Source organism: Somniosus microcephalus, chromosome 5 (assembly GCF_052327205.1).
Source record: "Somniosus microcephalus isolate GS21.2 chromosome 5, FLI_Smic_1.0, whole genome shotgun sequence".
Classification (NCBI taxonomy): domain Eukaryota; kingdom Metazoa; phylum Chordata; class Chondrichthyes; order Squaliformes; family Somniosidae; genus Somniosus; species Somniosus microcephalus.
In genome coordinates this window covers 1,574,863-1,601,171 of record NC_140991.1, presented here as the reverse complement: position 1 = coordinate 1,601,171, position 26,309 = coordinate 1,574,863, and the positions used below count along the sequence as shown (strand labels likewise).

The 26,309-nt window shown below is 50.1% G+C and overlaps 1 protein-coding gene across 3 annotated transcripts in view; it reads right to left on the bottom strand.

Moving 5' to 3' along the window:
* Window positions 1-26,309, bottom strand: part of mapk15 (mitogen-activated protein kinase 15) — a 111,663-nt gene that overhangs the window by 62,535 nt on the left and 22,819 nt on the right. For all 3 annotated transcript variants that reach the window (XM_085987217.1, XM_085987218.1, XM_085987220.1), the window contains one exon: window positions 2,546-2,685. In XM_085987217.1, coding sequence (XP_085843343.1) covers window positions 2,546-2,685 — 140 coding nt within the window. The remainder of the gene's footprint in view (window positions 1-2,545; window positions 2,686-26,309) is intronic.

The window sequence follows — 26,309 nt, the reverse complement described above, 5'->3', positions numbered from 1 at the left end:
ACCACACTTCACCCACACACCACCCACACACGTCCAATCTGATTAGGGACACACGGCCACAGTCTGGAGACCCACAAATCGATCATGTGTTACTGATTAACTCCCCCACCCCACTTACTGAGTCCACTCACAACCTCTTTCAGGTGGCAGTGGGGGATTTGGATATATATTCACACAATAGGGAGTGGGAGCCAAGAAATGATGGCTGGTTTCCCCTGGCCCGCTGACAGCCGGTTCCCCACAGGGAGGGATGGAATATTAACCTTTAGGGTCCTAATTTTAAATAAAGGAAACTACGGTGGTCTGAGGCGCGAGTTGGGTAGGATTGATTGGGGAATGTCACTCAAAGGGTTGACGGTGGCTAGGCAATGGCAAACATTCAAAGACCACATGGATGAACTACAGAATTTGTTCATCCCAGTTTGGCATAAAAACAAAACAAAAAAGGTGACTCAACCGTGGCTAACAAGGGAATTAGGGATAGCATAAGATCCAAGGAGAGGACATATAAATTGGCCAAAAAAAGCAATAATCCTGAGGATTGGGAGCAGTTTAGGATTCAACAAAGGAGGACAAAGGGATTAATTAAGGAGAAAATAGAGAATGAAAGTAAGCTTGCAGGGAACATAAAAACTGACTGTAAAAGCTTTTATAGATATGTGAAGCAAAAAAGATTGGTGAAGTCAAGCGTAGGTCCCTTGCAGTCAGAATCAGGGGAATTTATAATGGGGAACAAAGAAATGGCAGGCCAACTAAATACATATTTTGGTTCTGTCTTCACAAAGGAGGACACAAATAACTTCCCAGAGATGCCGGGGAACATAGGATCTGATGAAAGGGAGGAACTGAAAGAAATCAGTATTTGTAGGGAAATGGTGTTAGGAAAATTGATGGGATTGAAGGCCGATATATCCCCAGGGCCTGATAATCTACATCCTAGGGTACTTAAGGAAGTGGCCCTAGAAATAGTAGATGCATTGCTGATCATCTTCCAACATTTGATGGAATCTGGAACAGTACCCATGGATTGGAGTGTAGCTAATGTTACCCCACTATTCAAAAAAGGTGGTAGAGAGAAAATGGGGAATTACAGACCGGTAAGCCTGACATCGGTAGTGGGGAAAATGCTAGAGTCCATTATAAAAGATGTAATAGCAGAGCACTTGGAAAACAGTGACAGGATCGGACAAAGTCAACATGGATTCACAAAAGGTAAATTGTGCTTGACTAATCTACTGGAATTTTTTGAGGATGTAACTGGTAAAATAGATAAGGGAGAACCAGTGGATGTGGTGTATCTGGACTTTCAGAAGGCCTTCGATAAGGTCCCGCATAAGAGATTAGCGTGTAAAGTTAAGGCACATGGGATTGGGGGCAAGGTATTGACTTGGATAGAGAACTGGTTGACAGACAGAAAGCAAAGAGTTGGAATAAACGGGTCTTTTTCCGAGTGGCAGGCAGTGACTAGTGGGGTACCGCAAGGATCGGTCCTAGGACCCCAGCTATTCACAATATATATTAATGATCTAGACAAGGGAACTAGATGTAGTATCTCCAAATTTGCAGATGACACAAAGCTGGGTGGGCGTGTGTGCTGTGAGGAGGATGTCGAGAAACTCCAGGATGATTTGGACATGTTGGGTGATTGGGCAGAAACATGGCAGATGCAATATAACGTGGATAAATGTGAGGTTATCCACTTTGGTGGCAAAACAGGAAGGCAGATTATTATCTAAATGGCAATAGATTGGGAGAAGGGGAAGTGCAACAAGACCTGGGTGTCCTTGTGCACCAGTCGCTGAAGGTAAGCATGCAGGTGCAGCAGGCGGTTAAGAAGGCAAATGGTATGTTGGCCTTCGTAGCAAGAGGGTTCGAGTACAGGAACAAGGATGTCTTGCTGCAGTTGTACAGGGCCTTGGTGAGACCACATCTTGAGTATTGTGTGCAGTTTTGGTCGCCTTATCTGAGGAAGGATGTTCTTGCCATGGAAGGAGTGCAGCGAAGATTCACCAGACTGATACCTGGGATGGCAGGAATGACGTATGAGGAGAGATTGGGTCGATTGGGCTTATACTCGCTGGAGTTTAGAAGAATGAGAGGTGAGCTCATTGAAACTTATAAAATTCTAACAGGACTGGACAGACTAGATGCAGGAAGGATGTTCCCGATGGTCAGGGAGTCCAGAACCAGGGGTCTCAGTCTAAGGATAAAGGGTAGGCCATTTAGGACAGAAATTAGGAGGAATTTCTTCACCCAGAGAGTGGCGAACCTGTGGAACTCTACCACAGAAGGCGGTAGAGGCCAATTCATTAAATATATTCAAAAAGGAGTTGCATATATTTCTTAAGGCTAAAGGGATCAAGGGGTATGGGGAGAAGGCAGGGATAGGGTACTGAGTTTGGATGATCAGCCATGATCGCAGTGAATGGCGGAGCAGGCTCGAGGGGCCGAATGGCCTACTCCTGCTCCTAGCTTCTATGTTAACCCCTAAACCCCAGGGTGTTACAGTGCAACATGGCAGGGGTCAGTTGGAGGGTGAATGTACCTTTGTTGGAGGGAGCTGGAATTACACTCATGATTCTTTCAATTTGATTTATTGAGGAAGTTCCTGGGAAAAGAGGTTTCCCGAGCAGCATCTCTCCTAAAATACACCCAACACTCCACATGTCTACGCCCTTGGTGTACCTGTACAAAGAGACACATTTAACTTAGGTCAGGTTGCATAGAATGTTTGAATGTCTTTAATAAATGTAAACCAAAGCAACCAGCACTTAGCAGATAAACGTCCACACCACATGACCCTGCGCTGAGAATTCAACCATTCAAGAGTGTCCACATCACGTGCCTCTGCTCTCCAGTATCTAGCCATGTGGTCATTCAGCTGTGAATCTAGGAACATAGGAACAGGAGGAGGCCATTCAGCCCCTCGAGCCTGTTCTGCCATTCTATTAGATCATGGCTGATCTGTATCTTGACTCCATTTACCACTGCCGTTGCTCCGTAACCCTTAATACCCTTGCCTAACAAAAATTTATCAATCTCAGCTTTGAAATTTTCATTGACGCCCCAGCCTCAACAGCTTTTTGGGGGGGGGGGGGGGGGGGGGGGGGCGGTGGAGAGTTCCAGATTTCCACAACTCTGTGTGTGAAGAAGTGCTTCCTGACATCACCCCTGAACGGCCTGGCTCTCATTTTAAGGTTCCGCCCCCTTGTTCTGGACTCCCCCCACCAGAGGAAAGAGCTTCTATCCTTTCCATTCCTTTAATCATCTCAAACACCTCAATTTGATCACCTCTTCATCTTCTATACTTGAGGGAAAACAAGCCTCGTCTATGCAACCTGGCCTCACCCACCACCCACCCCCCACCCCCCAGATAGGGTCTAACCCGAGCTCTGTACAGCTGTAACATTATTTCCACCTCTTTGGATTCCAATCCTCTTGAGATGAAGATCAACATTCCATTAGCCTTTATTTTTTTGGTACCTGCCCACTAATAATGCTCCTTTACAACTTTCTGCTCCCATCTACACTCTTTACTGTGCCTAACTTAGTGTCGTCAGTAAACTTAGATACATGGCTCTCTATTCCTTCATCTAAGCCATTTATAAAAACAGTGAAAAGCTGAGGCCCCAGTACAGATCCCTGGGGGACACCACTAGTCACATCCTGACAATTTGAATACCTAATATCCTTACTCTCTGTATCCTACCTCCTACCCAAGCCAATAGGTTGCCTCCAATTCCATGCACTCTCATTTTTGTTAACTGTCTATTATGTGGAGTCCATATAAATAACATCTACAGACATTCCCTTATCTGGCCTGTTTCGTACATCCTCAAAAAACTCCCCTAGGTTTGTTAGAGATGACCTATCCTTTATAAATCCACGCTGGCTCTCTCTGATCAGCTCATACTTGTCCAAATGCTCAGTCACTCTGTCCCTAATAACACTCTCATAAATACTCCACAACAGACGTTAGACTAATAGGCCGAAAATTTCCAAGCTTATCCCTCCCGCCCTTCTTAAATGGTGGAGTGACATTAGCAGTTTTCCAATCCAAGGGGACAATTCCTGAATCGACAGACTTTTGGAAGATCATGACGAAAGCATTCCTCACCTACTTCTTGAATACCCTGGGGTGGAATCCATTGGGTCCTGGAGACTTGTCTATCTTTAATAGCATTCGTTTCTCCATCACCATTTTCTTTTACTTACATTGAATCTTGTTTGTTCCTCCCCTTAATTTACTTTTCATTTTCCTTGTATCTCTGGCACTTTATCCTCATCCTCTGTGAAGTAGCTATTTAGTAAGTCTGCCATTTCCTGATTTCCAATTACAATATCACCTGCATCTGTCATTAAGGGGCCCACATTATTCTTAGCCACCTTCTTTCTCTTAATATATTTGTAAAAAGCTTTAGTGTTGTGCTTAATATCCCTTGCAAGTTGTTTCTTGTATTCCCTTTCTGCAGCTCTGACCACTTTCTTTGTATCCTTTGCCGTTCTTTATATCTCTCCCAGTCCACGGAACCTCTATGGTTCTTTGTCTTCGTACAAGCCCTTTCTTTTAGTTTTATACTATCTCTGACTTCCCCTGTTGACCAAGGTTGTTTAATTACACAGGTAGAGCTCTTGCCGTTTAGGGATATGCAAAGTCTTGCACTGAACCAAATACTCTTTGAACACCTCCCACTGTTTGTCTGTAGTTTTATCCATTAACAGCTCTGCCCAGTCTATTGTGCTCAATTCCTGCCTCATCCCTCCAAAGTCAGCATTACCTAAATTTAAAACCTTGGTTCATGACTCACCCTTCTCCCTCTCAAACCGAACATCAAACTCTACCATATTATGGTCACTGTTAGCTCAGTGTTCCGTGACTGTTAGATTATTGACTAATTACAGGCTCATTACTCATCACTAAATCTAGTGTGGCCTGTTCTCTTGTTGGTTCAAAAACATATTGTTCCAGGAAATGGTCTTGAATACACAAGAAATTCGCTGTCTTTGGGACTCGAGCTGTTCTGCTTCTCCCAGTCTATGTGAAAATGAAAGTCTTCCATTATAACCGCGCTGTTTTTGCAACAAGCTTCTCTGAGCTCCGTGTTTATGTGTCCCGCTACTTTATCGTTGCTATCTGTAGACAATGCCACCAGAGTCTTGCACCCTTTTGATTCCTCCACTGCCTGCTCACCCTTCCCGATATCCCCTCTTTCTTCTTAGGCTGTCCCTCAGAACAGAGGGTGACTTGCTTCCACACTAAAAATGAGTTCTCAGGTGACTGATGAGTCCAATGCGGGACCTGCAGTCTCTGTCACAGGTGGGGCAGACGGTGGTTGAAGGGGCGGGTGGGTGGGGTGTTTGGGTTGACGTGCGCTCCTTCCGTTTAGCTTCCGCTTGCTCCCGGCAAAGAGACTCGAGGTGTTCGGCTCCTTCCCGGATGCTTCTCCTCCACTTTAAGCGGTCATAGTCATAGAGCTCCACAACACAGAAAGAGGCCCTTCGGCCCATCGTGTCCGCGCCGGCCATCAAGCCCTGTCTATTCTAATCCCATTTTCCAGCACTTGGTCCGTAGCCTTGTATGCTATGGCAGTTCAAGTGCTCATCTAAATGCTTCTTGAATGTTGTGAGGGTTCCTGCCTCTACCACCCTTTCAGGCAGTGAGTTCCAGATTCCAACCACCCTCTGGGTGAAAAAGTTTTTCCTCAAATACCCTCCAAACCTCCTGCCCCTTATCTTGAAACTATGCCCCCTGGTTATTGACCCCTCTACTAAAGGGAAAAGTTCCTTTCTATCTACCCTATCTATGCCCCTCATAATTTTGTACACCTCCATCAGGTCCCCCCTCAGCCTTCTCTGCTCTAAGGAAAACAACCCCAGCCTGTCCAGTCTCTCTTCATAGCTGAAGCGCTCCAGCCCAGGTAACATCCTAGTGAATCTCCTCTGCACCCTCTCCAATGCAATCACATCCTTCCTATAGTGTGGCGACCAGAACTGCACACAGTATTCCAGCTGTGGCCTAACTAGCGTTTTGTACAGCTCCATCATAACCTCCCTGCTTTTATATTCTATGCCTCGGCTAATGAAGGCAAGTATCCCATATGCCTTTTCAACCACCTTATCTACCTGTCCTGCTGCCTTCAGGAATCTATGTACATGCACACAAAGGTCCCTCTGATCCTCTGTCCTTCCTAGGGTCCTACCATTCATTGTGTATTCCCTTGCCTTGTTAGTCCTCCCAAAATGCATCACCTCACATTTTTCAGGGTTAAATTCCATTTGCCACTGTTCTGCCCATCTAACCAACCTGTCTATATATCGTCCTGTAGCCTGAGGCTTCCCTCCTCGCTATTTACCACTCCACCAATTTTCATGTCATCTGCGAACTAACTGATCATACCTCCTACATTCATATCTAAATCATTAATGTACACTACAAACAGCAAAGGACCCAGCACCGATCCCTGCGGTACACCACTGGACACAGGCTTCCAGTTACAAAAACAACCTTCGACCATCACCCTCTGCTTCCTGCCACTAAGCCAATTTTGGATCCAATGTGCCAAATTGCCCTGGATCCCATGGGCTCTTACCTTCTTGACCAGTCTCCCATGTGGGACTTTGTCAAAAGTCTTACTGAAGTCCATGTAGAATACATCAACTGCACTACCCTCATCCACACACCGAGTAACCCCCTCAAAAATTTCAATCAAATTGGTTAGACATGATTTCCCCCTGACAAGGCCATGCTGACGATCCTTGATTAATCCTTGCCCCTCCAAGTGGAGACTATTGGAAAAAATTCTGAGGGACAGAAATAATTTCCCTACTACTGATGTTAGACTTACTGGCCTGTAATTCCCTGGTTTATCCCTACTACCCTTCTTGAATAATGGTACTGTGGTAAACCACTGTTTGTATTCCACTGTGTACATGCCTGGACATGCCTCGGCTGACTCCTCCCACAAGTCCTAGTATAAAGGTGACTGCTCCCCAGCCCCTTTGTATTCTGGACCGGTCGACCACTCGAGGCAGACCTTCATTCTTTTGTTAATAAAAGCCTTTAGTTACTCTCTTAACTCTCAGTCTTTTATGAATAATTGATAGCGCATCAATTTTATCAACAAAATTTTTATAATGGAGAAGATCCTCACACCAGCATGCCTGGACTTAGATCATCGGGAGGCGGACTCATCCACCAAGTTTACTCACTGGCTTAAGTGTTTCGAAAAATTCCTGACCGCCTCCGCAGCAATCAAATCGGACGAGGACAAACTGGATGTCCTGACCTCCAAAGTGAACCACCGAGTGTACTCGGTCATCCAAGACGCGACCTCGTACGCGGACGCTATCAAGCTCCTCAAGGACCAGTACACGCGCCCAGTGAACGAAGTGTACGCCAGGCACCTTCTGGGGAGTCGTAAACAACAACCTGGGGAATCGACCGTGGAATACCTTCAGGCACTGTCTGTGCTTGGCCGGGCCTGTGGTTGAAAGGATGTGAAGGCCGCCGTGTACACAGAGGAACTTATCCGGGACGCTTTTGTAGCAGGCCACAGATCCAATTACACCCGACAGCGACTGTTGGAGCAGAGTGACCTCGACCTCAACAAGGCCTCTGAACTCGCACTATCATTGGATGCAGCCTACCGGGGCATGGATGCCTACTCCTCTGCACCGTGGACGCCGCGGGGAATGACAGCCTGGGACACGGTAGGACCGCCTCATAGCGCCGTGCCACCCCAGCCACACCCCAGCAACAGCCCAACTACCGCAGCAGTGTCCCAAGGCCAGACAGCAGTGCCCCAAGGCCAGAAATGCTACTTCTGTGGCCAGGCAAAACACCCCAGAGCGCGCTGCCCGGCGAAAAACGCGATCTGCTCGGGCTGCGGGAAGAAGGGACACTACGCTAACGTCTGCAGGGCCAAAGCCACCCCGAACCCCAGCAGCGCCGCGTGTGGGCCATGCGGGCCGCCATCTTGGGCCTCCCCGGCCATGTGCGAACCACCGGTACAGCAGCCATTTTGGACGCCTCCAGCCACATGGGGATCATGGACGCCGCCATCTTGGACGACAGCCGGAACGCAGCAGGCCCCCAACACCGCCTCATCTGATACCCGCAGCGACACACCGACCCCTACGCTGGCATCCGTTACACTGGACCAAGCGAGACCGCACCAGCTGGCCAGCTCCACAATGGACATTAAGGTAAATGGCCACGATACAATCTGCCTTTTTGACTCTGGGAGCATGGAGAGCTTCATCCACCCCGACACGGTGCGGCGTTGCTCTCTCCCAGTCCTGCCTGCGCACCAGCGGATTTCTATGGCCTCCGAGTCCCAGTCGGCGGACATCGGCGGCTACTGCGTAGTGACACTCGTAGTAGACGGGACTGTGTACAATCATTTTAAACTTCTGGTCCTGCCCGACCTCTGCGCTGCCGTCCTGCTGGGGTTAGATTTTCAGTGCCACCTTAAAAGTGTTACGATGGCGTACGGTGGACCCCTACCCCCACTCACAGTCCGCAGCCAGCAGCTCCCAAATTGCCCGCCGCGCACCAGGTGCAACCTCTCCACACTCAGAGTCACCCCCCCCCCCCACTGTTTGCTAACCTCACCCCCGACTGTAAGCCCATCGCCACAAAGAGCAGGCGATACAGTGCCGGGGACAGGGTTTTCATTAAAACCGAAGTGGAGTGGCTCCTGAAGGAAGGGATTATTGAGGGCAGCACCAGCCCCTGGCGAGCCCAGGTCGTGGTCGTTAAGACCGGCGAGAAGCAGCGCCTGGTCATCGACTACAGCCAGACAATAAATCGCTACACCCTGCTGGACGCCTACCTACTCCCCCGCATAGCTGATATGGTCAACCAGATTGCGCAGTACCGCGTCTTCTCGACCATTGACCTGAAATCAGCGTACCACCAGCTCCCTATCCGCCCTGAGGACCGCCAGTATACTGCCTTTGAGGCAAACGGCCGCCTCTATCACTTCCTTAGGGTTCCCTTTGGCGTCACCAACGGGGTCTCCGTCTTCCAAAGGGAGATGGACCGGATGGTAGATCAAAATGCGTTGCAGGCCACTTTCCCATATCTGGACAATGTGACCATCTGCGGCCGTGACTTGCAGGACCATGACGCAAACCTCGAAAAATTCCTCCGCACCGCCCAACTCCTGAACCTGACATATAACAAGGAGAAGTGCATATTCCGCACAAACCACCTCGCCATCCTTGGCTGTGTTGTGGAACACGGAGTCATCGGCCCCGAACCCGACCGGATGCGTCCCCTTATGGAACTCCCACTGCCCCACTGCCTCAAGGCCCTGAAGAGGTGCCTAGGGTTTTTCTCCTATTATGCCCAGTGGGTCCCCTACTATGCGGACAAGGCCCATCCGCTGATCAAGTCCACCTCTTTTCCCTTGACGGCAGAGGCCCGCTTAGCCTTCCACCGTATCAAGGAAGACATTGCCAAAGCCACCATGCACGCAGTGGACGAATCCATCCCCTTCCAGGTGGAAAGCGACGCGTCCGACTTTGCCCCGGCCGCTACCCTCAATCAGGCGGGGAGACCCGTGGCCTTCTTTTCACGAACCCTCCAAGGCCCGGAGACCAGACACTCCGCTGTTGAGAAGGAGGCCCAGGCGATTGTGGAGGCTGTGTGTCATTGGAGGCACTACCTGGCCGGAAAACGATTTACCCTGCTCACTGACCAACGTTCAGTTGCTTTCATGTTTAACAACAAGCAGAGGGGCAAAATCAAAAATGACAAGATCTTGAGGTGGAGAATCGAACTTTCCACCTACAATTACGAGATCTTGTACCGGCCCGGGAAGCTCAATGAACCCCCGGATGCGCTATCGCGTGGCACCTGCGCCAGCGCGCAGATCGATAGACTGCGGGCCCTCCACAATGACCTCTGCCACCCGGGGGTCACCAGGTTCTTCCACTTCATCAAGGCCCGCAACCTGCCTTACTCTATTGAGGAGGTCAGGACCATGACCAGGAACTGCCAAGTCTGCGCTGAGTGCAAACCGCACTTTTATAGACCAGACAGGGCCCACCTGATAAAAGCCACTCGCCCCTTCGAGCGCCTGAGCGTTGATTTTAAAGGGCCTCTCCCCTCCTCCGACCGCAATGTGTACTTCCTCAATATTATTGATGAGTACTCCCGTTTCCCGTTCGCCTTCCCCTGCCCGGACATGACCAGTGCCACGGTCATTAAATGTCTGAACGACCTCTTCACCCTGTTCGGCTTCCCCAGCTATATCCATAGCGACCGGGGCTCATCGTTTATGAGCGACGAACTCCGTCAGTACCTGCTAACTAGGGGTATTGCCACAAGCAGGACCACCAGTTACAACCCCCGGGGGAACGGACAGGTGGAAAGAGAAAATGCGACAGTGTGGAAGGCCGCCCTGCTAGCTTTAAAGTCTAGGGGCCTTCCAACCTCCCGCTGGCAGGATGTGCTCCCCGATGCGCTCCACTCTATTCGGTCACTGCTCTGCACTGCCACTAACGCCACCCCTCATGAGAAAATGTTTGTCTTCCCAAGGAAGTCCACATCGGGGACATCGCTACCGCCATGGCTGACGTCCCCAGGGCCGGTCCTACTGAGAAGGCACGTGAGGACCCATAAAACGGACCCCCTGGTCGAGAGGGTCGACCTCCTCCACGCCAACCCCCAGTATGCTTACATTGCATACCCGGACGGGCGAGAGGACACAGTCTCCATAAGAGACCTTGCACCCTCGGGGGCCGCAGTAACCCACTACTCACTACCACCCCCCCCCACGATCCGATATCCAGCCCCAGCAGACGGCAGGCCTGGGCCCAGCGACCCGCTCGACATCTACGAGGACGACACGCCTGTGCCACAGCCTACGCGGGACTCGACGCCGGAAGCTCCACTACCTCTGCCGTCGCCACGCCGATCACAGCGGCAGACAAGACCTCCGGAGAGACTCCAATACACTAACTTTTAATACACTTCACCCCGCCGGACTCAATTTTAAACAAGGGGTGAATGTGGTAAACCACTGTTTGTATTCCACTGTGTACATGCCTGGACATGCCTCGGCTGACTCCTCCCACAAGTCCTAGTATAAAGGTGACTGCTCCCCAGCCCCTTTGTATTCTGGACCGGTCGACCGCTCGAGGCAGACCTTCATTCTTTTGTTCATAAAAGCCTTTCGTTACTCTCTTAACTCTCAGTCTTTTATGAGTAATTAATAGCGCATCAGGTACTACGTTAGCTGTTCTCCAGTCCTTTGGCACCTCCCCTGTGGCCAGAGAGGTTCTGAAAATTTGTGTCCGAGTCCCTGCAATCTCCTCCCTTGCCTCACACAGCATCATATTAAAATCGTCCTTCCCCCAATTTAGAACCTTTATTTCCGGTCCATCTTTGTCCTTTTCCATGACTACCTTAAATCTCACCGAATTATGGTCACTGTCACCAAAATGCTCTCCTACTGACACTTCTACCACTTGCCCGGCTACATTCCCTAGAATTAGTTCCAGTACCACCCCCTCTCTTGTAGGACTTTCTACATGCTGGCTCAAAAAGCTCTCCTGGATGCACTTTAAGAATTCCACACCCTCTAAGCCTTTCACACTCTGACGATCCCAGTTAATATTGGGGAAGTTGAAATCCCCTATTATTACTACACTTCTTTGAGATTTGCCTACATATCTGTTCCTCTATGTACCCCTGACTGTTTGGGGGCCTATAGTACACGCCCCCTTTTAGTTTTTAAGTTCTACCCATATGGCCTCTTTAGAGGAACCTGCTAAGATATAGGCAATGGCAAACATTTAAAGATCGCATGGATGAACATGAGAAAGGATTAATTAGCAATCTTGTTGTGGGAGGCACCTTGGGGCGGAGCGATCATAATATGATCGAATTCTTTTTTTTAAGATGGAGAGCAAAGTATTTGACTCAGAGACTAGGGTCCTGAATTTAAATAAAGGAAACTACAATGGTATGAGGGGCGAGTTGGCTAGGATGGATTGGGGAACGTTACTTAAAGGGTTGATGGTGGATAGGCAATGGCAAACATTTAAAGATCGCATGGATGAACTACAGAATTTGTTCATCCCTGTTTGGCATAAAAATAAAACAAAAAAGGTGACTCAACCATGGCTAACAAGGGAATTAGGGATAGCATAAGATCCAAGGAGAGGACATATAAATTGCCCAGAAAAAGCAGCAAACCTGAGGATTGGGAGCAGTTTATGATTCAGCAAAGGAGGACAAAGGGATTAATTAAGAGGGGGAAAATAGAGTATGAGAGTAAGCTTGCAGGAAACATAAAAACTAACTGCAAAAGCTTCTATAGATGTGTGAAGAGAAAAAGATTGGTGAAGTCAAGCGTAGGTCCCTTGCAGTCAGAATCAGGGGAATTTATAATGGGGAACAAAGAAATGTCTGACCAATTAAATACATACTTTGGGAGGTTATTTGTGTCCTCCTTTGTGAACACAGAACCAGAGATGTCGGGGAACATAGGGTCTAATGAGAGGGAGGAACTGAATGAAATCAATATTTGTAGGGAAATGGTGTTAGGGAAATTGACGGAATTGAAGGCCGATAAATCCCCAGGGCCTTATAATCTACATCCTAGGGTACTTAAGGAAGTGGCCCTAGAAATAGTAGATGCATTGCTGGTCATCTTCCAAAATTCTATAGACTCTGGACCAGTTCCCATGGATTGGAGGGTAGCTAATGTAACCCCACTATTCAAAAAAGGTGGTAGAGGGAAAACAGGGAATTATAGACCGGTAAGCCTGACATTGGTCGTGGGGAAAATGGTAGAGTCCATTATAAAAGATGTAATAGCAGAGCACTTGGAAAACAGTGACAGGATCGGACAAAGTCAAGATGGATCTACAAAAGGTAAATCGTGCTTGACTAATCTACTGGAATTTTTTGAGGATGTAACTGGTAGAATAGATAAGGGAGAACCAGTGGATGTGATGTATTTAGACTTTCAGAAGGCTTTCGATAAGGTCCCACATAAGAGATTAGCGTACAAAATTAAGGCACATGGGATTGGGGGCAAGGTATTGACTTGGATAGAGAACTGGTTGGCGGACAGAAAGGAAAGAGTTGGAATAAACGGGTCGTTTTCCGAGTGGCAGGCAGTGACTAGTGGGGTACCGCAAGGATCGGTCCTAGGACCCCAGCTGTTCACAATTTATATTAAGGATCTGGACGAGGGAATTGGATGTAATATCTCCAAATTTGCAGATGACATGAAGCTGGGTGGGAGGGTATGCTGTGAGGAGGATGTCGTGAAACTCCAGTACGATTTGGACAGGTTGGGTGATTGGGCAGAAACATGGCAAATGCACTATAATGTGGATAAATGTGAGGTTATCCACTCTGGTGGCAAAAACGGGAAGGCAGATTATTATTTGAATGGCTATAGATTGGGAGAAGGGGAAGTGCAAAGAGACCTGGGTGTTCTTGTGCACCAGTCGCTGAAGGTAAGCATGCAGGTGCAGCAGGCGGTTAAGGCGACAAATGGTATGTTGGCCTTCGTAGCAAGAGGGTTCGAGTACAGGAACAAGGATGTCTTGCTACAGTTGTACAGGGCCTTGGTGAGACCGCACCTTGAGTATTGTGTGCACTTTTGGTCGCCTTATCTGAGGAAGGACGTTCTTGCCATGGAAGGAGTGCAGCGAAGATTCACCAGGCTGATACCTGGGATGGCAGGAATGACGTACGAGGAGAGATTGTGTGGATTGGGCTTATACTCACTGGAGTTTAGAAGACTGAGAGGGGATCTCATCGAAACCTATAAAATTCTGTCAGGCCTGGACAGACTAGATGCAGGAAGGATGTTTCTGATGGCCGGGGAGTCCAGAACCAGGGGTCATAGTCTAAGGATAAGGGGTAAGCCATTTAGGACTGACATGAGGAGGAATTTCTTCACCCAGAGAGTGGTGAACCTGTGGAATTCTCTGCCACAGAGGGCGGTGGAGGCCAGTTCATTAAATATATTCAAGAAAGAGTTGGATATATTTCTTGAGGCTAAAGGGATCAAGGGATATGGGGAGAAGGCAGGGACAGGGTACTGAATTTTGATGATCAGCCATGATCTCATTGAATGGCGGAGCAGGCTCGAAGGGCCTACTCCTGCTCCTATCTTTCTATGTTTCTTAGTGCCACAGACTTGGCTCTTGTTGCATTCCCCTGAGAAACCATCTCCCCCAGCAGTATCCAAAATGGAAAATCTGTCGGAGAGGGAGATGGACCCAGGGGACTCCTGCACTACCTTACTAGTTCTTTTACTCTGTCTGGCGGTCACCCAAGAGCGGTCTTGGGCGAGGGATTCCCAGGTGTCGGTGGGGATGTTGCACTTTTCCAAGGAGGCTTTGAGGGTGTCCTTTAAGAGTTTCCTCTGCCCACCTGGGGCTCTCGTGCTGTGTTGGAGCTCCGAGTAGAGCACTTGTTTTGGGTGTCTCGTATCGGGCATGCGGACGATGTGGCCCGTCCATCGGAGCTGATCGAGCGTGGTCAAAGCTTCGATGCTGGGGATGTTGGCCTGAGCGAGAACACTAACGTTGGTGCTCCTATCCTGCCAATGGATTTGCAGGATCTTGCGGAGGCAGCGTTGGTGGTACCTCTCCAGTGCTTGGAGGTGCCTGCTGTACATGGTCCACGTCTCTGAAGCGTACAGGAGGGCGGGAATCACTACTGCTCTGTAGACCATGAGCTTAGTGCCGGGTTTGAGGTCCCGGTCTTCAAACAATCTCTTCCTCAGGCGACCGAAGGCTACACTGGCACACTGAAGGCGGTGTTGGACTTCGTCATCGACGTCTGCCCTTGTTGACAGTAGGCTCCCGAGGTATGGAAAGTGGTCCACGTTGTCCAAGGCCTCGTCGTGGATTTTGATAATCGGGGGGCAGTACTGAGAGGCGGGGGCAGGTTGGTAGAGGACCTTTGTATTACGGATGTTTAGTGTAAGGCCCATGCTCTCGTACGCTTTGGTGAAGGTGTCAACGATGGTTTGGAGTTCGACCTCCGAGTGAGCGCAGACGCAACCATCATCTGCATACTGTAATTCGATGACAGAGGATGGGACGACCTTGGATCTGGACTGGAGGATTGAGAAGAGCGTTGGTGCGATGACACAGCCTTGTTTGACCCCGGTTCGTACGTGAATTGGGTCTGTGGTGGATCCGTTGGTCAGGATCACGACTTGCATGTCATCGTGAAGCAGGCGGAGGATGGTGACAAGCCTTTGAGGGCAGCCGAATGCCCGATATCCCCTTTCTGATGCTGTGATAGTGTCCCTTGTCAATACTGCTACTCCTCCACCGCCTTTTCCAATCTCCCTGTCCTTTCTCAAGACCTTATAACCTGGAAGGTTAAAGGGATCAAGGGATATGGGGAGAAGGCAGGGACAGGGTACTGAATTTGGATGATCAGCCATGATTGCATTGAATGGCGGAGCAGGCTCGAGGGGCCGAATGGCCTACTCCTGCTCCTATCTTCTATGTTTCTATGAAATATTTATCTCCCAGTCATGCCCAGCTTGTCGCCACCACATTATAACCTTCAATCTGAATTTTCACTTCTAATTAAGAAATCTGCTTTTATTTCTTATGCCAAGTGCCGTGTATAGAACCTTGAATTGGGCCATAGACCCTATCCTGCCTTTAGGCCCTAATGTTTTCAACACACGTTTTAAATGACCACAATCCTTGTTTTTTTATCACTTCCATTGTATTTTTAATCAGTTATTTTGTGATTATTTCCTATATTTGTTTCTGAACCTGAAGTAATTCTGTCATTGTTAACGCTATCTGTATTCTGCTCTCATCCCTTTCTTCAATCTTTAGGCTATTTTGATTTCTGCCTGAGCCCTACCCCCTCTATTGGTTTTAAAGTCTGTTCTAATCGAGAAAGCTAGTGTCTCGCATAGGGCAGGTCCAAGGTCAAATCCCATCCTTAAACCAATGTGCACTCACCACACAGAGTCACTGGTCTCCCCGGAGTGTTCCTACCACTGCTGGGGCTAACATCAGTTAACAGCACAGACTGCGATCGAATGGACCCGCCTGTGTGGCACTGTCGGAGGTGCCGTCTTTTGGATGAGACGTTAAACTGAGGCCCCGTCTGCTCTCTCAGATGGACGTAAAAGATCCCACGGAACTATTCCGAAGAAGAGTAGGTGAGTTCTCCCTGGTGTCCTGGGCCAAATTCTATCCCTCAACCAACATCACTGAAACAGATTATCTGGTCATTATCACATTGCTGTTTGTGGGATATTGCTGTGCACAAATTGGCTGCTGGATTTCCCACATTACAACAGTAACTACACTTCAAATGGCAGTAAAGCGATTTGGGACGTCCTGAGGATGTGAAAGGCGCTATATAAATGGGAGTCGGTCGGTCTTTTTAATCCTGTTCAAATGAAATGCTCCAACCTCAAACTTTCGTTACTGGGTGCCCCCCAGCCATCAAAAGCAGGATCTCAAAGGCAGTAATCTCCGGATTACTCCCGGTGTCACGTGCTAGTGAGTACAGAAACAGGAGGTTAGAGCAGATGATTGCGTGGCTGGAGAGATGGTGCAGGAAGGAGGGCTTTAGATTCCTGAGGCATTGGGACCGTTTCTGGGGGAGATGGGGCCTGTACAAGCCGGACGGGTTGCACCTCAGCAGAGCCGGGACCAATATCCTCGTTGGGGGGGGGGGGGGGGGGGGGTTTGCTAGTGCTGTTGGGGAGGGTTTAAACTAGCTTGGTGGGGGATGGGAACCTGAGAGTGGATTCAGAAGGGAGAGAAGCAAAGCTGGAAATGGAAGGCAGAAAATTAGTAAGCGAGTTTGGTAGGCAGAGGAAACAAGGCTAGGAAATAGACAGCAAGGGAGTTTCGCCGTGCTAAATACTCCAACACAAGGAGTACAAGGGATAAAGCAGGTGAGCTGAGGGCACAGATAGACACGTGGGAGTATGGCAGTGCTAAATACTTCAACACAAGGAGTACAAGGGATAAAGCAGATCAGCTGAGGGCACAGATAGACACGTGGGAGTATGGCAGTGCTAAATACTCCAACACAAGGAGTATAAGGGATAAAGCAGATCAGCTGAGGGCACAGATAGACACGTGGGAGTATGGCAGTGCTAAATACTCCAACACAAGGAGTACAAGGGATAAAGCAGATCAGCTGAGGGCACAGATAGACACGTGGGAGTATGGCAGTGCTAAATACTCCAACACAAGGAGTATAAGGGATAAAGCAGATCAGCTGAGGGCACAGATAGACACGTGGGAGTTTGGCAGTGCTAAATACTCCAACACAAGGAGTACAAGGGATAAAGCAGGTGAGCTGAGGGCACAGATAGACACGTGGGAGTATGGCAGTGCTAAATACTCCAACACAAGGAGTACAAGGGATAAAGCAGATCAGCTGAGGGCACAGATAGACACGTGGGAGTTTGGCAGTGCTAAATACTTCAACACAAGGAGTACAAGGGATAAAGCAGGTGAGCTGAGGGCACAGATAGACACGTGGGAGTATGGCAGTGCTAAATACTCCAACACAAGGAGTACAAGGGATAAAGCAGATCAGCTGAGGGCACAGATAGACACGTGGGAGTATGGCAGTGCTAAATACTCCAACACAAGGAGTACAAGGGATAAAGCAGGTGAGCTGAGGGCACAGATAGACACGTGGGAGTATGGCAGTGCTAAATACTCCAACACAAGGAGTACAAGGGATAAAGCAGATCAGCTGAGGGCACAGATAGACACGTGGGAGTATGGCAGTGCTAAATACTCCAACACAAGGAGTACAAGGGATAAAGCAGATCAGCTGAGGGCACAGATAGACACGTGGGAGTATGGCAGTGCTAAATACTCCAACACAAGGAGTATAAGGGATAAAGCAGATCAGCTGAGGGCACAGATAGACACGTGGGAGTATGGCAGTGCTAAATACTCCAACACAAGGAGTATAAGGGATAAAGCAGATCAGCTGAGGGCACAGATAGACACGTGGGAGTATGGCAGTGCTAAATACTTCAACACAAGGAGTACAAGGGATAAAGCAGGTGAGCTGAGGGCACAGATAGACACGTGGGAGTTTGGCAGTGCTAAATACTCCAACACAAGGAGTACAAGGGATAAAGCAGGTGAGCTGAGGGCACAGATAGACACGTGGGAGTATGGCAGTGCTAAATACTCCAACACAAGGAGTACAAGGGATAAAGCAGGTGAGCTGAGGGCACAGATAGACACGTGGGAGTTTGGCAGTGCTAAATACTTCAACACAAGGAGTACAAGGGATAAAGCAGGTGAGCTGAGGGCACAGATAGACACGTGGGAGTATGGCAGTGCTAAATACTCCAACACAAGGAGTACAAGGGATAAAGCAGGTGAGCTGAGGGCACAGATAGACACGTGGGAGTATGGCAGTGCTAAATACTCCAACACAAGGAGTATAAGGGATAAAGCAGGTGAGCTGAGGGCACAGATAGACACGTGGGAGTATGGCAGTGCTAAATACTCCAACACAAGGAGTATAAGGGATAAAGCAGGTGAGCTGAGGGCACAGATAGACACGTGGGAGTATGATATTATAGCTACTACTGATACATGGCTGAAAGGAGGGCAGGAATGGTAGCTCAACATTCCTGGTTACAGGGTTTTCAGGCGAGATAGAGAGGGGGATAAAAAAGGAGAGGGGTCGCAATATTGATGAAAGAAAGAATTAAAGCTGTGAGGAGGGGGGATATCTTAGAAGGATGATCAAATGAGGCCATATGGGTTGAACTTAAAAACAAAAAAGGGGCAATCACACTGCTGGGAGTGTACTATCGACCCCCGAACAGTCAAGAGGGAGATAGAAGAGCAAATATGTAGGCAAATTTCTGAAAATAGGGCAGTAATAGTAGGAAATTTCAACTTCCCTAATATTAACTGGGATAAAATTAGTGTGAAAGGCATAGAGAATTCTTAAAATGCATTCAGGAGAACTTTTTTAGCCAGTACGTAGCAAACCCAACAAGAGAGGGGGCGGTTCTGGACCTACTTTTAGGGAATGAAGCTGGGCAGGTGGAAGGGGTATCAGTGGGAGAGCATTTTGGTGGTAGTGATCATAATTCAGTTAGATTTAGGGTAGTGCAGTGTATGTACCTTTAAGAGGAACTATGTTTTTGAAGCCCCTGTATACTGTAGTACCAGTAGTGACCACTCGGGTATATAAGCCTGTGTAGCGTCTTGTGTAGTTAGTTCACCTCCAGACTTTGTTCAGTAAACACTTGTTAAATCAACTCCTGCATTCCTTGTCTCCATTAACACACGGATCTAACAGTGGCGACGAGTTAGAAACGAACTTACCTGCAATTCGGCAGCACCTCAAGGGGATCGATTCCTCAGACGAAGGTCGAAGCCAGAAGCCAGAAAAATAAATAAATAACTCGAAGAAACTCGAAAACGAGGGCCAGGCTTGGTCTCCAGTCTGTGGTTTCCCCAGCTAAACGGGCTGGTGGCAGGTAGTGCACTGATCCTTCCTGGGCTGCGGCAGGCTAGAGCTCGATCGGGTGGCTCTGCAACGGGGCCGGGCAGCGAGTCGGGAAGCAGAAGCAAAGAGAGAGAGAGGGTGGAGCACTCAGGGCGCGTCCGGTGCTGCAAAGCAGGTCGGCGTTCGGACCGAGCAGAGGGAGGGGAAAGTCCCAGAGGGTCCGCTCCACGACGGGAACGGTTCTCCAAGTAACAGAGAAACTATTGAAGCGATATATTAAAAAATAGAAATACCGCGAAAAACTGCAGGTCGCAACGGGAACCGCGGAGAACAGCGTTGGCGGCAGCGGCGGGAAAGCGCGGGAGGCGCCATCTCAACTTGGCGGGTGATATACCTATCAATTCGTCCAATAAAAGGCGACGAGTTAGGAACGTAACTAAAGGTTTTTATTGACTAAATAACAGAGCCCACCCTCGTGGGTGATCGGGTCCAACAAGGAGGAATACCAGCCAGTCGACTACCTTTATACCTGGGCAGGTAGGTGGAGCCATGGGCGGAGTCGGAGGTGGTCAGCCCAGGTATAACAGCGCGACAAGAGGCGACCTCGTATCGTGATACAACGGTGATAACAATACAACAGTGATAACTATAGTGTAACGATAAAGTGGTTTACCACATTCACCCCTTGTTTAGATTTGAGTCCGGCGGGGTGAAGTGTACTACCAGTTCTGGTATGTCAGTCTGTCCGGAGGCCTCGTAAGCCTCTCCGATCGTCGCAGCGGCGGTGCTGCATTATCCGGTGTTAGTGCTGGTGTCTGCGTGGTCGGCGAAGGCTCGTGGGGTTCCGGCATGCCGTCTACCTGGGCTGGAATTGGGGGGGTGGTGGGGGGGGGGGTAAAGGTGGTGTCTCCGGAGTGCCCGAGGGTGCGAGGTCTCGTAAGGAGACAGTGTCCTCCCGCCCGTCTGGGTAAGCCACGTAGGCGTACTGGGGGTTGGCGTGCAGGAGGTTCACCCTTTCGACCAGGGGGTCTGTTTTATGGGCCCTCACGTGCTTTCGCAGCAAGACGGGCCCCGGAGAGGTCAGCCAGGTTGGTAGAGTGGTTCCCGTAGTCGACTTCCTGGGGAAAACAAACATTCGTTCATGGGGGGTGGCGTTAACGGCAGTGCAAAGTAGTGACCGGATGGAGTGCAGCGCTGTCGGGAGGACTTCCTGCCAGCGGGAGGTTGGGAGGCCCTTAGACTTTAAGGCTAAGAGGACGGCCTTCCATACCGTCGCGTTCTCTCTTTCCACCTGGCCGTTCCCTTGGGGGTTGTAGCTGGTGGTCCTACTTGCTGCAATACCTCTCGCTAGTAGGAACTGACGGAGTTCCTCGCTCATGAAAGAGGAGCCCCGGTCACTATGTATATAGTTTGGGAACCCGAACAAGGCGAAGAGGTCGTTCAGGCATTTAATGACCGTGGTACTGGTCATGTCTGGGCAGGGGAAGGCAAAGGGGAAACGGGAGTACTCATCAACAATGTTGAGGAAGTACACATTACGGTCAGAGGACGGGAGGGGCCCCTTAAAGTCGATGCTCAGGCGCTCGAAGGGGCGGGTGGCCTTGATCAGGCTTGCTCTGTCCGGCCTAAAGAAGTGCGGTTTGCACTCGGCGCAGGTCTGGCAGTTCCTGGTTATGGTCCTGACCTCCTCGATGGAGTAGGGCAGGTTGCGGGCCTTAATGAAGTGGTAAAGTCTGGTGACCCCGGGGTGGCAGAGGTCGTTGTGGAGGGTCTGAAGTCTATCACTTTGCGCGCTGGCGCATGTAATTCGTGACAGAGCATCGGGGGGTTCGTTCAGCTTACCTGGCCGGTACAAGATATCATAATCGTAGGTGGAGAGCTCGATTCTCCACCTCAAGATCTTGTCATTCTTGATTTTGCCCCTCAGCTTGTTATTAAACATAAAAGCGACCGAACGTTGGTCGGTAAGGAGGGTAAATCGTTTGCCTGCCAGGTAGTGCCTCCAGCGTCGTACCGCCTCCACAATCGCCTGGGCCTCCTTCTCGACCGACGAGTGTCGGATCTCAGGGCCCTGTAGGGTCCTTGAGAAGAAGGCCACCGGTCTCCCCTCCTGGTTAAGGGTGGCGGCTAGGGCGAAGTCGGATGCATCGCTCTCGACTTGGAAGGGGATGGACTCATCCACTGTGTGCATAGTGGCCTTGGCAATGTCTCCCTTAATGAGGGAGAAGGCTGCGCACGCTTCCTCCGTAAGGGGGAAGGATGTGGACTTCATGAGGGGTCTGGCTTTGTCCGCATAATTGGGCACCCATTGGGCATAGTAGGCGAAGAGCCCCAGGGTTCTCTTAAGTGCCTTAGGGCAGTGGGGGAGGGGTAGCTCCATGAGGGGGCGCATTCTTTCGGGGTCGGGGCCGATGAGTCCGTTCTCTACTACACAGCCAAGGATGGCAAGGCGCGAGGTGTTAAACACACATTTCTCCTTATTGTAGGTGAGGTTCAGCCGTTGGGCTGTACGGAGGAATTTCTCCAGATTCACGTCGTGGTCCTGCCGGTCGCGGCCGCAGATGGTGACGTTATCTAGGTAGGGGAATGTGGCCTGCAGTCCGTTCTGGTCAACCATCCGGTCCATCTCCCTTTGGAAGACCGAGACCCCGTTGGTGACACCGAAGGGGACCCTAAGGAAGTGGTATAGGCGCCCATTCGCCTCGAAGGCGGTGTACTGGCGGTCCTCGGGGTGGATAGGGAGTTGGTGGTAGGCCGACTTAAGGTCGATGGTCGAGAATATGCGGTATTGTGCAATCTGATTGACCATGTCAGATATGCGGGGAAGGGGGTATGCGTCCAGCTGGGTGTATCTGTTTATGGTCTGGCTGTAGTCGATGACCAGGCGATTTTTATCGCCGGTCTTAACGACCACGACCTGGGCACGCCAGGGGCTGTTGCTCCCCTCGATGATGCCCTCCTTCAGGAGACGCTGCACCTCAGAGCAAATGAAAGCTCTGTCCCCAGCGCTGTACCGCCTGCTCTTGGTAGCGACGGGTTTGCAGTCGGGGGTGAGGTTAGCGAACAGGGAAGGTGGCGGCACCTTGAGGGTGGATAGGCTGCAGGTGTTACGCGGTGGGCGGTTTAACCTTCGCTGGTTGTCGACTGTGAGTGGGGGGAGGGGTCCACCGTATGCTAGGGTTACACTTTGGAGGTGGGATTGGAAGTCCAGCCCTAGTAGGACGGCAGCGCAGAGCTGGGGGAGGACGAGGAGTTTAAAGTTTTTATACTCTGTACCCTTAACCGACAAGGTCACAGCACAGTAGCCGCTAATGTCCGTGGCGTGGGACCTCGATGCCATCGAGATTCGGTTGCGCGTTGGCAGGACAGGGAGGGAGTAGTGGCTCACCGTGTCTGGGTGGATGAAGCTCTCCGTGCTTCCGCTGTCGAACAGGCAGGTCGTGGCGTGGCCGTTTACTTTGATGTCCATCATCGACTTGGACAGGTGGTGTGGGCGGGCTTGATCCAGAGTGACGGAGGCTAGCGTGTAGGTAAGCGAGTCGTTGTCGTCTGCGGGCGAGGCGGTCGTCGGGTCCGGGGGCCCGGTGGCAGTCGGGCGTGGTGGGTAAAATGGCGTCTCCCACGAGGTAGGACAAAATGGCGGAGAAGATGGCTGCCCCCATAACTCACATGAGGCACTATTGGGGTCGGTTGCCTTGATCAAAGATGGCCACCCCCATGACTCACGTGTGGGGATACTGGCCTCAGTTGCCGTGAAAGAAGATGGCCGCCCCCACAGTTCGCATGAGGCACTGCTGGCCTCTGAAGATCCGCTCCTGCAGGCCTTAGAGAAATGGCCTTTCTTCCTGCAGGTTGTGCAGGTAGAGTTCCTGGCTGGGCAGCGCGACCTCGGGTGCTTCTCCTGGCCGCAAAAGAAGCAGCCGGCGGCCCGATCGCGGGTGCCCGATGTCGGAGCCGGTACCGGGGGTGGCGGGCCCGGTCGGGTCCGGGACGCCGACGCTGAGGTAGGTCCCGGGGGCGGCGCTGCGAAGGGTATTGCGGTAGGGGTCGGGCCCGAGTCCCAGGGTCGTGAGCAGTACCTGGAAAACGCCTCCTGGTCCTGATGGGCCACCTCCAGGGAGAGAGCGAGGGCTTCAGCTTTGTCCAGGTCGAGGTCTTTAGCTTCAAGCAGTCTTTGCCGTGAGTAGTCGGACCGTAGGCCTTTCACAAAGGCATCGCGGATATTATCTTCCGTATTTTCAACAGCCGTCACCGCTTTAAAGTCACAGTTCCTGCCGAGTGCTCTTAGCGCCCGTAAAAATTCAGCTACAGACTCTCCTGGCTGTTGCGGGCGGGATCTTAGGAGGTGCCTGGTGTACATGTAATTTACCGGGCTGCGGTACTGCTGTTTCAGTAGGTTGATAGCGGCCTCGTACGTAGTCGTGTCCTGTATGAGTGCGTATACTCTCGGGCTCGCTTGGGCGTTCAGAAGTCTTAGTTTGGATCTCTGCGGGGCGCCGGATTCTTCCAGGTAGGATTCGAAGCAGTCCAGCCAGTGTTTGAAGTTGAGGGCTGCGTTTGCTGCCTGTGGGTTTAGATCCAGGTACGGTGGTTTGAGGGCTTGCAGCCAAGCCGGCTGGTGTGGCTGTGCTTCTGGGAGGGCTTCTGGCTGGCCAGTAGTAGACATCTTTAAAATTTAGTCAATAAAATTGATATACCTATCAATTCGTCCAATAAAAGGCGACGAGTTAGGAACGTAACTAAAGGTTTTTATTGACTAAATAACAGAGCCCACCCTCGTGGGTGATCGGGTCCAACAAGGAGGAATACCAGCCAGTCGACTACCTTTATACCTGGGCAGGTAGGTGGAGCCATGGGCGGAGTCGGAGGTGGTCAGCCCAGGTATAACAGCGCGACAAGAGGCGACCTCGTATCGTGATACAACGGTGATAACAATACAACAGTGATAACTATAGTGTAACGATAAAGTGGTTTACCACAGCGGGGAAGAAAGAAAAGCATGGGAGGCGCCATTTTGATCCATCGGGGACGGAGGAAAAGCGCGGGAAGCGCCATTTTAGATTTTCAAGATGCCGAAGACCGGCAATATTACTGCTTTCGATAGTGATATAGAAGATTGGACCACATATGGGGGCACGGTGGCAAAGTGGTTCGCACTGTTGCCTCACAGCGCCAGGGACCCGGGTTCAAATCTGGCCTCGGGCGACTGTCTGTGTGGAGTTTGCACATTCTCCCTGTGTCTGCGTGGGTTTCCTCCGGGTGCTCCGGTTTCCTCCCACAGTCCAAAGATGTGCGGGTTAGGTTGATTTGGCTATGATAAATTGACCCTTAGTGTTAGGGGATTAAATACGTGGGGTTACGGGGATAGGGTGGGATATGTGTCGGTGCAGGCTCGATGGGCCGAAATGGCCTCTATCTGCACTGTGGGGATTCTGTGTGATTCTGTGTGTGATATGTGGAAAGAGTGGAGGTATATTGCAAGGCGAATGAAGTAGCGGATGATAAAAAGGCATCGGTACTTCTAAATCTTATGGGCGCAAGGACATACGGGCTGTTACGAAACTTGATCACTCCAGCCAAACCGATGGACAAGAATTTTAAGGAGATTGTTGATACCCTACAGGAGCACTTAAACCCAACACTGCTGCTGATAGCGGAACGATTCAAATTCTTCAGGAGGAATCAGCACAAGAATGAAAGTAACGCTGATTACCTCACCGAATTACGAAAGCTGTCAAAGCACTGCCAATTCGGGGCAGGACTGGCAGATTCTCTACGAGACAAATTCGTCTGCGGTCTCCTAAGCAAAGGAACACAGAAAAGACTACTTTCTGAGAAAGATTTAGACACTGGACAAGGCTTTCAGTGTGGCTGTATCATACGAAGCAGCAGCAAGAGGAGCTGCAGAGATACAGCAAAAGCCACAGGACTTCGGCACCCATGAAATGACACGGGGTTTCGAGAGATGTTATCGCTGCGGCAGATCCACCCATGACCAGAAGGACTGCTGGTTCAAGGACAAAGCATGCAGGTAATGCGGAAAGATGGGACACATTGCACGTGTATGCAGATCTGGAAAGAAATCCACTGACAGTAAAAAGGTCAATAAGGAAAAGTACAGAAAGGTACAAATGATGACGGACAGTAGCTCCGAAGACCAGAAGAGCGATAGCGACTCCGGAAACAAGAGACTAAGCTGTCTCAAATTACATAATGTAATTGCCAAAGAAGATTACCAGACCATTTGGGTTACCCTCACGATAGCGGGGTCCCCAGTCAAAATGGAGCGAGATACAGGATCAGCTCTGACCGTCATGAGTCGATGGGATTGCGAGCGGCTATTTCCGTATATACCTTTGAAAGGCACATCCATTATCTTGAAGACATATACGGGGCAGAAAGTATACCCCAGAGGGAAAATAAGGGTGCCTGTTGTATACAACGGCAAGGAAATACAGAAGTTGTATTTATACGTTCTGCAAGATGGTGGTCCACCGTTGTTGGGACGTGAATGGATCAGAAAGATACGTTTAGACTGGCACTCCATTCAGGCACTGACGGTGACCAGTAAGAAAAAAAACGATGATGACGTCATACCTCGACGATTAAAAGAAATCTTGGCTAACGCCAAAGAAGTGTTTCAACAGGAACTAGGAACCCTGAAAGGCGCCACCGCCTCAATAAAAGTGGAAGATGCGGCAATTTCCAAGTTTTTTAAGGCAAGGCCGGTGCCATACGCAATTCGTCCAGCTGTCGAGGCAGAGCTGGAGAATTTGGAAAAAGCAGGCGTGTTATCCAAGGTAGATTGGAACGAATAGGCAACACCCATCGTCCCGGTCAT